This window comes from Nannobrachium achirus (genome assembly GCF_963921795.1).
Source record: "Nannobrachium achirus genome assembly, chromosome: 12".
NCBI classification, from domain to species: Eukaryota; Metazoa; Chordata; class Actinopteri; order Myctophiformes; family Myctophidae; genus Nannobrachium; species Nannobrachium achirus.
In genome coordinates, this window is record NC_137832.1 from 4,524,922 (window position 1) to 4,536,705 (window position 11,784).

The following is an 11,784-nucleotide window of genomic DNA, read 5'->3' on the forward strand; positions in this document are numbered from 1 at the left end:
ATTGCAAGAGGAGGGACCCCCGGAAAAGTTGTGGACCGAATCCAAGCTCTCTTTTGTCATGTCCGCGGAAAAAAATCATTTGGTACCTCGGAGCCGGAAACAGGAGCAACGATATACAAAATAAGAAAACCAGACGTTAGGTCATTATTGTTTGCCCTCAGAAAGCGCTAGAAGAGTTCAGTGGCGTTGCGGTCTGGTTGGGTTCAGAAGGCCTTCTTCTCCAGGCGGTCCAGGATGGCCTGGATGCGCTGCACGGCCTCCTTGCGGGCCGTCCTGACCGCGTCCAGACCCCGCGTCTCCACAGAGTCCAGCAGGAGGAGCTCCTTGGTCAGCAGCTCCTCCAGGTAGCGGTAGCTCTTGTCGGACTTCCGGCCCACAAACTCGTCCACGTCCTCCTCCAGCAGCTGCGTCCGGGCCATGACCTGAATGAGAGTTAAATGGTTAGGAATTATTAAGAACGGGTACACATTATTGTGTATCATTATTTCATGCTTTAACTATTGAAAAAATAGCAGATATACAAGCTCACAGCGCGGCACCGAGTGCCGCGCTGCGAGCTTGTAGATCTGCTATTTTTTTTTGAATCGTGAAAATTTGAATTTTGACCCGATTCTATAAGTGTCTTTTGAATCCTTCTAAGGTTTTTTGAAAAACCTATGTTTCTATGTCAGCAATCTGGCTAGCCATCGTCAAAGAAAAGGTCCTTTTCACTTAACTGGAGCTCAGTTAGTCTGTTCTTGAGGGACTACTATGTCAGTGGTTCTCAAACCTTTTCATGTGAAGGAGCCCCAAAATGATATGTATTTGGCCACGGACCCCGATCTCTAAATGTTTAGTTCCAGGGACCCCCAGAAGCAAAATTTGAGTTAGAAACGTTCGCTTAAAAAATACATATATTAAAGATTTTCACACATTTTCACAACTTTTCAAAAATAGCAGATCTACAAGCTCGCAGCGCGGCACTCGGTGCCGCGCTGTGAGCTTGTATATCTGCTATTTTTCAATAGATAAAGTTATTAGGGCCCCTCCGGCTTGGGCCCCAGTAACTCAGTCCCACTTTCCTACCCCTTGTGACGCCCCCGCGTGCGCCTGCGCGCGTGTGTGTATGTGTGCCATGCCTGCAGTGCAGTGTGGTGCCAACCTTTGTCCCTCTCTGTGTTCTAGATAAGTCAGGAGGATCAGAGGATCCCAAACCTCTTCAGCTCCAGCCTTAAAACATCCAAAACTCTTATCTCCATGTTCTAACCTTTTGTGTTTTCTTTGTGAACTGGTCAGTAGTAAATGGTGCATTTATATAGCACCGTCATCCAAGGCTCTTTACATAGATTGTGCATTACATTCACCCATTCACACATTCAGCCCAAAATAGCACATCTACGTGTCACGCTGTGTAGATGGCCTAATTGTTCACCGACCAGAGGTTTGGTCGGTGTAGAAGCCAGGTAAAAAAAAAGAGCAGAATGAGTACAGAGGACCCCCATCTAAAAGGATTCTAGGGGGTTTCTGTGTTTTCAGGATGTGTACTGGTAGCTCACAGGAGAACACAACACTTACATAAATAATGGCAACATCTCCGGTTGGATTCCCTTTCCAACGCCTGCCTTCAATGAACCTTCCAAACGTTGGACTCATAAATTATGAATGGTCGCAGCTTTGGGTATCAAATCAATCCTGCACTTCATTTGACAACCTATTCTGTTACTACTGTATAGTACTACTGCACTTTATACACAACACACTTTAGTAGGCCTTTACCAATATAAATGAATTGCCCTCTAAAATGCTGCTATTTTCTTACGTGCAATAACATGAGCCAAGTTAAAAAAAAAAAAGAAAAGTTTGCCTTAGCTTATATACTTTGCACCCGTTTTCTACCCGATGTAGGATTTATTCTTTGTTTTTACCTGTGTAATGTAATGTAATCTATTGTCTGTTTTTTTTTGTGGAGTAAATTAGCAGCATCTTTGCTCAATGTAATGTATTTACATTGATATGCGATGTTTCTCAACTAAAGGGTACTTTGCCTGAAAACGTTGAAGACTAAAAAAACAGGTTTAGAAATACGGTAGAATGGACGATATCACGAGGCCTTGGTAATGTCTCTCTGTACATGGTTTTTATTTACATGATACAATTCTGCTGTAATGCTGGATAGCAAGATTATATGTAATACATAAATATCAACACAGTTTGTTGTTTTTTCTTTTTTTGTACAAATTTGCATATAACTAAGAATCATAAAAGGAGGGGAGAAAACAAAAACCTCAAACGGATACATACAGTTGTTGTTTTGTCCTTTCTTTTAAATGAAAAAGGGAAGAAAAAAATCTCATCCTCACAGAAATAGAGAAAAAATAAAAGAAACGGGATCAACACAAGTTACAAACATTTAGTTTTCCTCAGGCAGCCATGAAAACATCACACTTCTCACAACTTGTCCCCATTTCTTTTATACATGAACTGACCCATGAATTATTTTAGACCCATGAGATTATTTTAACAGGTGACAATTATTTAAATATTAGAGCAAGTGACCTAAACGACATAACAGTCACAATATAGAGCTGTTTGACACTGTTACTGAGCCAACACTCTATAGCAATGATTACTGTCACAATATAGAGCTATTTAACACTGTTACTGAACAAACACTCTATAGCAACGATTACTGTCACAATATAGAGCTATGTGACACTGTTACTGAACACACACTCTATAGCAACGATTACTGTCACTGTTCCGTTATTTTAGAATTTCCCCCTAGGGGGTCCTCAGAGTTACAACAGGGGGTCCTCCAAATCTTTGAGTGATAGAGAGTTTTTTTCTTTCCTTTTTTATATTAATCACTTGAACCCTAGTGTCCATATTGTGAGAACTTTAGCCAAAAATAGCCCATCTACAAGCTTGTAGATGGGCTATTTTCAGCACAGAGGTTTGGTGTAGAGGGGAAAAAGAGCAGACTAAGTACAGACTAGTGAAAAGTCAAGTTTATCAAGTATTGACGGCTCAAGTGGTTAAATATGTGAAAACACAAATTGACATGAATCCAAAAGACACTGATGACAATGAAACTATATGGAATCTATGAACAGGTTGTGGGGGTCCCTGCTTCATCTCTCTCTGCTAAGGGGTCCCTGCTTAAAACCCCGGATTTTTAATCGTTCAACACAGGAGCCCAACAAACACTATAGCAATGATTACTGTCACAATATAGAGCTATTTAACACTGTTACTGAACACTCTATAGCAATGATTACTGTCACAATATAGAGAGAGCTATTTGATTGAAACTTGCTAAATTAAAGTAAATGAATATACAGCACAAGCAGCATTCCCCTAATGTAAAAAAAAAAGGGAGGAAAAAACAAAATGCTGACATTGATGTGACTTCTAAATAATAGGACTTGTTGTGTCGCATTGGGTTCAGCCCTCTTTTCATCTCAGTGAGTTGAGAATGGAAACACTGCCCTCATGTGGATTCTTTCATATCACACTGTAACACTGTTACTGAACAAACACGCTATGGGAACGATTGATTCCTGTCACAATAGAGAGCCGTTTAACACTGTTACTGAACAAGCACTCTATAGCAATGATTACTGTGACAACGTGGGGCAGTTAGTGTTAGTGAACACACATACTGATTCTTCCTACCTGCAGCAGCAGTGCAACATGCATGCTGCTTCTCCAACACAGACTGGTGCACTGCACTGAGTGACTGGGGGAGAATTCCTTGGGTAGAGCGACATCTGTTGATGGGGACCTACTGATAGGTTTTATTTCACCAGACTCTACCTGGCTCCAGGGGGTTGAGGGGGGCCGCGGCCGCTTCGCGGCTGCAGCCAGAGAACGCAGTCCGGCTTGGGTGCCCTCCGAGACCTCGGTGTCTGAGTCTGGAGCTCTGAGAGAAAAAAAAAAAAAAAAAAGCCAGCTGCTAAGCTGAGCTGACCTGTGCTTGCGTGCATTCAGTGCAATGTGAATGCATGTGACTAATTGATAGGAAGATAGAGAGATAGATAGATACGTAATAAACATGATTTGGTACAAGCCCAACTAAAAGGAGATCCCAGTAATGTTGTTGGCTTATTTCCACAGGGAAGTCATTCATGAATGAACTAATTATTGATATAGGACTGTCATAGGTATACAGTGTCATTGACAGTACAGTTCACTGGTACAAGGTCAACTAAAAGGAGATCCTAGAAAAGACTAAGCTTATTTCCACAGGAAACCATTGAAGTATCTCATATAACATTGAATGACGGATAGAACAAACTGCACTATGCAGGGGAAACAATTTAAAAAATAAAACAATAAAAACAGCCGATCTACAAGGCTGCATATGTGAGCTTGTGGATCAGCTGTTTTGGGCGCCGCCACTGTCGAGGCTGACAAATGAATGATTGCGACCGTCAGGTCGCAGTTACTATCGAAACCTCGACCAGCTGTCTGTATGTCCGTCACACTTTTGCACTGCTCATATCTCTGCAACCTATCTCTGCAACCGCTGGCCGATCCGTGCCAAATTTTGCACAGACAGTCCTTGCCCTCCACCCATCGATTCTCTCCTCCTCTTCTAGCGCCACCATGAGGCGAAACCCATTCTGGACACTACTTACTTTCTTTCTTTCTTTCTTTCTTTCTTTCTTTCTTTCTTTCTTTCTTTCTTTCTTTCTTTCTTTCTTTCTTTCTTTCTTTCTTTCTTTCTTTCTTTCTTTCTTTCTTTCTTTCTTTCTTTCTTTCTTTCTTTCTTTCTTTCTTCCTTCCTTCCTTCCTTCCTTCCTTCCTTCCTTCCTTCCTTCCTTCCTTCCTAAAATAAATAAATAAATAAATACATAAATAAATAAATAAATAGCGGTCCCCGAGGGTGTCATCGCGTGCAGGGCGGCGAGCCTGATTATCATGTATATGAGGCTGCATTAATTATGCTAATGAGGTTGGGGGCGTGGTTTGCATTAATTATGTTAATGAGGGGCGTGGTCTGCATCAATTATGTAAATGAGACTGCACAACATGCATTTGACGCGCGCTTCTTGTTGCTAATTACACGCGAATGCAGGGGGACGGGGCTAATTCGCCTAATTATTCAAATTGGGGGCGTGGTCTGCATCAATTATGTAAATGAGGTTGGGGCGTGGTCTGCATCAATTATGTAAATGAGACTGCACAACTTGCATTTGTTGCTAATTACACGCAAATGCAGGGGGGCGGGGCTAATTAGCCTAATTATTCAAATTGGGGGCGTGGTCTGCATCAATTATGTAAATGAGGTTGGGGCGTGGTCTGCATCAATTATGTAAATGAGACTGCACAACTTGCATTTGTTGCTAATTACACGCGAATGCAGGGGGGTGGGGCTAATTAGCCTAATTATTCAAATTGGGGGCGTGGTCTGCATTAATTATGTCAATGAGGTTGGGGGCGTGGTCTGCATTAATTATGTAAATGAGGCCGCATGACAAGCGTTCTCGTCACCGCGCTGACGTGTAATTACACGCAAATACAAGGGGTGGAGTCAAACTTAATGAGTGGGAGGAGTCTAACTTAATGAGTGGGCGTGGTTTCAACAAGAGGAGGAGTCTAACTTAATGAGTGGGCGTAACGTAATGATCTACAAGCTCACAACGCGTCGCATCGCGACGCGTTGTGAGCTTGTAGATCTGCTATTAATGAGTGGGCGTGGTTTCAACAAGAGGGAGGAGTCTAACTTAATGAGTGGGAGGAATCTAACTTAATGACAGACAAATGCAGACGACCGTATGTAAATGAAGGGGAGGAGCTTAGTGGACGTATGCAAATTGGGGGCGGGGCATTTTTGGAAATACGTGTGGGCGTGGTGCGCATACATTATGCTCGCATACATTATGCTAATGAGGGCGTTAAGGCAGGTTTTGCAGCGCGTAAAAAAAGCAGACAACCGTATGTAAATGAAGGGGAGGAGCTTAGTGGACGTATGCAAATTGGGGCGGGGCATGGTTTGGAAATACGTGTGGGCGTGGTGCGCATACATTATGCTCACATACATTATGCTAATGAGGGCGTTAAGGCAGGTTTCCCAGCGCGTAAAAAAAGCAGACGACCGTATGTAAATGAAGGGGAGGAGCTTAGTGGACGTATGCAAATTGGGGGCGGGGCATGGTTTGGAAATGCGTGTGGGTGTGGTTCGCATTAATTATGCTAATGAGGCTGTTAAGTGGCATTTCCCAGCGCGTAAAAAATGCAGACGGCAGTATGTAAATGAAGGGGAGGAGCTTAGACGACATATGCAAATTGGGGGCGGGGCATGGTTTGGAAATGCGTGTGGGTGTGGTTCGCATAAATTATGCTAATGAGGCTGTTAAGTGGCCTTTCCCAGCGCGTAAAAAATGCAGACGGCAGTATGTAAATGAAGGGGAGGAGCTTAGACGACATATGCAAATTGGGGGCGGGGCATGGTTTGGAAATGCGTGTGGGCGTGGTGCGCATACATTATGCTCGCATACATTATGCTAATGAGGTCGTTAAGGCAGGTTTCGCAGCGCGTAAAAAAAGCAGACGACCGTATGTAAATGAAGGGGAGGAGCTTAGTGGACGTATGCAAATTGGGGGCGGGGCATGGTTTGGAAATGCGTGTGGGTGTGGTTCGCATACATTATGCTTGCATACATAATGCTAATGAGGGCGTTAAGGTGTGTTTCCCAGCGCGTAAAAAATGCAGACGGCCGTATGTAAATGAAGGGGAGGAGCTTAGTCGACATATGCAAATTTGGGGCGGGCGTGGTTTGGAAATGCGTGTGGGCGTGGTGCGCATACATTATGCTCGCATACATTATGCTAATGAGGGCGTTAAGGTAGGTTTCCCAGCGCGTAAAAAATGCAGACGACCGTATGTTAATGAAGGGGAGGAGCTTAGTCGATGTATGCAAAAAAGTTTTGTCACCAACGCACGCACGCACGCACGCACACACGCACACACGCACACACGCACACACACACACACACACACACTTTAACCTTTTATTTATGTCCACACAAAGGAGATGCATACAAGGACGTGTTGATCCATGAGGACGCGTCTGGCACCTGTAGCTGTTAGCAGGTGACTGTGACCAGCAGGTGGCTGTTGCCCTGACCTGGATGAGGGGGTCTGTTATAAAGTCCTCTGAGACCCTCACAGTCCCAGAGTCAGACCCCACCCATTGTAGGGACACTCCAGTACGGACACAGAGGTCATTAAGGTCTGGCCAATCTGACCAGACCCCGAAACCAGCAGAATGGGTGTCCAGTTTCCCGTTTGGTTTCCTCCTGAACCCAAGGAAATGGGGCTCTGAATTCCTGGCCAATGGGACCTTACGCCTCCTCAGGTCCAGGAACAGGGAGGATGGAGCCAGCTCCCTAACATCCTTGTCATCGTTATTCAGCATTTTTAGAAGGTGGGAAATCCGCATGCTGGTGTAGATCCATTCCACGTTTGGCAGGCCTAACCCTCCCTCCAGGGACATGCTGGGCCCCTGATTCAGCCCGGGAAAAAGAGTTGGAGAGGCCCTCATTGCGCGCCCTCTATAGCGCTGCTGCTACTCAAAGATTTGCCGTTTCAGATCATGACAAGCCAGTGGGCCAATTACTGTACATGAGTTATATTTCGTCGTTGTCAGGTGGAAACCTTGTATGTCCAAAACCGTTTGTTTTGTATTTATCATTTTAAAAATGATTTAAACTAGTGAAAACAGCCGATCTACAAGCACACAACGCCTCGCACTTGTAGAAGATATCAGTATGATTTCAGTGAGTGCCGTTCCGTTTCTGCAGGACAGCTTGGGAAATTGCGCAGTGCGCCAAGCCATGCAACGCCATGCAACAGACAGGGCCGTCGTGGCTGACCCCCCCCCCCCCCCCCCCCCGTCCGTTGCTTAAGCACGTAGCATTTCTCATGGCCACCATTCTGTTGACGTTGCAGATGAGCCACGTCCAGGCTCTCGTCGCGGACGTCCACAGAGTCAAAGAGGCTTTCACCATCACCCGCCAGGAGGCTCTGCGTTTCAGCAACTTTACTTATTTGCTCCAACACCAGGACAAGTGTTCTGGTCAAGACGTACACCTTCTCCTCTTCGTGAAGAGCGCCCCAGAGAATTTGGACAGACGCAACGCCATTCGAGCGACCTGGGGCGACGAGAAGTTCATCCGGCGTTCCAAGGGAGTCGCGGTTAAGGTGTTATTCGCCCTGGGAGCGCCGAGGGGCCCGGGGCGCCAAGCCACGCAAATGCAGGAGGATTTGGAGCGCGAGGACCGCCTCCACGGTGACATGATCCAGCAGGACTTCACCGACAATTTCCGTAACCTGACACTCAAGGTGGTTATGCAGTTCCGCTGGTCTCACCAGCATTGCGCGCACGCACGCTACTTCATGACTGCCGATGACGACGTTTTGGTCCACACGCCCAACCTATTGGACTACCTACAGGACGCGCCCCAGACCGACCTGTGGGTCGGCCATGTGGCTGACCCACACGACGGGCCCACTCGAGACAGGGAGAGCAAGTACTATTTGTCCCCCGAAACGTACCCATGGTCAACCTTCCTTGACTATACGTACGGGTCGGGGTATGTCGTTTCGATGGACGTCGCGGAGAAGATATACCAAGCAACTCTGACCCTCAATGCTTCCATCCATATCGACGATGTATTCATTGGTATCTGTGCCAACGTCATGGGCGTCAAGCCGCGGGATCACGTCTTCTTTGGAGGGGCGGCCAAGGCGGCCGACCACCCATGCATTTACAAGCAGATGCTGACCTCACATGGTCATCCCGCCCGGGACATGTACGAGTTCTGGAAGAAGGCAACAGATCCACAAGTCAAGCAGAAGGCATCTGAGACAAACTGCATGTTGACGAAACTCCTCCTCCTGTGTAAACCCTACCATGACCCTTACTCTTATCCTTGTAATGCAGCCTTTGTGTAGAGCAGGGGTCTTTAACAGATTTTGACCCAGGGACCATCCTTAGCCTCGTAAACCAGACCAGAAGACAGGGGGAGTCTAGTTTACTAGGCTACACCATCCTGGACCACCACCAGGGACATGCTGGGCCCCTGATTCAGCCCGGGAAAAAGAGTTGGAGAGGCCGTCATTTTTTTTTTTTAAGTTATATTTCGTCGTTGTCGGGTGGAAACCTTATGTCCAAAACCGTTTGTTTTGTATTTATCATTTAAAAAATGATTTAAACTAGTGAAAACAGCCGATCTACAAGCACACAACGCCTCGCACCGCGAGGCGTTGTGTGCTTGTAGATCTGCTGTTTTCACTACTTTTGTGCGACGGCCTTGTATGATGAAGCAGGGCTTTGCTTTGCGAAAAAAATTATACATTTGAAACTTGGAGATATGAGGTTTCTGCCCGACAGTGACGATTTACTGCCCACAAAATGGAACGAAGGCCGACATTTTATTTTAATTTTTTTCCTAATGGCCGGCCTGGACCGGCCGGGAATGAACCGGCCGTTCGGGAGTTGTCCCGCTTTTCCCATTGGCCAGCACGTCCCTGACCACCACTACATTAGTGGTCTTTTCCATGGGGCCACATGAACAACAGAAAACATTGTGGAGGGCCGCTGGGCCAAAAGGCAGTGCTCCCTGCAAGATGTGCTCCCTGCAAGATGTGCTCCCTGCAAGATGTGCTCCTTGCAAGATGTGCTCCCTGCAAGATGTGCTCCCTGCAAGATGTGCTCCCTGCAAGATGTGCTCCCTGCAAGATGTGCTCCTTGCCAGATGTGCTCCCTGCAAGATGTGCTCCCTGCAAGATGTGCTCCCTGCAAGATGTGCTCCCTGCAAACTAAACACACGGCTTGACCTCCGACTTCAGTGAATAAATACTTAGCAGTCCATGTTTTTGAGCGGTGCAAACTGCTCCTATAAGTGGCTGTGCGTGTGTCCGTAGCCTTTTTCCTCAGCGTTTTGCCATAGTAAAATGTGTGTGCGTAGCATCATGTTTGTCTAGTGATGTCATATGTCTGTAGCCTTTTTCCTCAGCGTTTTGCCACCGCAAAATGTGTGTGTGTAGCATAGCCTGTACATCCTAGACTTAAATCCTAGTCTGAAGATGTTATGCAAGCACGACCACCGCTCACTTCACATTGGGTGTGTTTTTTTTTGGTTTTTTTTAAAGCCTTTTTTTTTTAAAACGTTTCTTTTTTTTTAGCCACTTTAGGCATTTTTGATGGGTAAGGTAAGGCAGGTTGTCTTGACTTGTGACCATCCAATGATCACACAAACGTGCTGATGTACACATTGCGTCCATAAGTACTTGAATAAAAAAACGTCAAAACTAGAAGAAGTGCTCTTCCGAGCACAGGTCTCCACCAGGTAATAGGTCCTGGTGGCACTAAATGTGAAAAGGGTGCCATGTCTTTGGACTTTAACGTCAATGGCTTTTCCTTGGCCTCTAGGGAGTGCACATACAAAGTTGTACACTGATCAGTGGAGTTATAGGTAAAAACACAAATCAAACTGTTATAGCGCCACCATGAGGCTGATTTGATTTTTTTTATAGCATTTATTCCTCTGCCTATTGGGAATGTGCATGCACAATTTCATTAAAATCGCACACTGCGTTCATGATTTCAGGCATTTTATTCAAAACGGACCAATCCTGCAAACTTTGGAAGCCAGTTTTAGCCAATCAGGATGGATATTGGAAAATCAGACAGATCCATGTCGATCACATGACTGTCTACTGATTTGCGAGATTTTTGGAAAAAATTTGTAGGGGTACTGGCAAAAGTAAGTTTGACAGAAATCGGCCTCCTGGTGGCGCTAGAACATGGGCCCGTGAGAAATATGTGGGGCAGAGGTTCTGAATTGGCATCCAGGGAGTGTGTGCGCACAGTTTGGCAGCGACCGGGCCAACGGCGCCGGAGATTAGCTGGTGACGGACGGACGGACGGACGGACGGACGGACAGACAGACAGACAGACAGACGGAGGCGAAAACAGTCTATCCCATGCCTTTCGGCTGGTGGAGACAATAAGATAATACAGTATAAAATAACATTCACTTGACCACAGTTTAAAAAATATCCTGACATTTAATTATCTTTCCATTTTTTGATCTTTTTTTTTTATAGCAGTCAGGCAAAGATGTCCCCACCATGTGTTGAACATGCATTACATCAGAAACAGACAGGCCACACGGTCCTGTTCTTGTATTTTCAAGGTGATTCTTTTTTTACACATGTATTTCATGTTATACAAATATTTGCCCCATAGTATTGAAGTGACGCGTGATGACGGTGATCCACCTAAACAAAGACAAACGTGAAATAGGTTTTTTTCTTCTTCCATGCAAAAAACGGGCGACCTTATTTATTTATCTAAATGCTACAAAAACAACCCCACCCCCGCCCCCTAAATATGGCACTCTGTTTTTCTAAATCAATATATATCAAGCATGGTCCTCCTCGTTTAACACAAGACTAAAGGAACAAAGGGCTTTGCAAAAGTAGACTTCATATAATAATAATATTAATAATTATAAGTTGATCAGTTTTCATAGTGAGACAAGAGGTCACCCTCATACCGAGATCTAGATCAGGGGTCTTCAACAGGGGGTCTGGGACCCCCTAGGGGGTCCTCAGAGTTACTATAGTCCTATCACACAAAATCTTTGTGTGATAGGATAATTATTTTAAAATGAACTTGAGTCCTCGCATCCCTACAGTATATTCTGAGGAGAACTTTAGCCAAAAATAGCAGATCTACAAGCTCTCTCAACGCCTCGCAGCGCGAGGCGTTGAGAGCTTGTAGATCTGCT

The 11,784-nt window shown here is 45.3% G+C and overlaps 1 protein-coding gene across 1 annotated transcript; it reads left to right on the forward strand.

Annotated features, from left to right (window-relative positions):
* Positions 1 to 7,909: 7,909 nt before the first annotated feature.
* LOC308294993 (lactosylceramide 1,3-N-acetyl-beta-D-glucosaminyltransferase A-like) lies at positions 7,910 to 8,941 on the forward strand (the record flags this gene model as incomplete). Its single annotated transcript, XM_080737929.1, has 1 exon — positions 7,910 to 8,941. One exon carries the CDS (start codon positions 7,910 to 7,912, stop codon positions 8,939 to 8,941), a length of 1,032 nt encoding a protein of 343 aa, XP_080594055.1.
* Positions 8,942 to 11,784: the final 2,843 nt, after the last annotated feature.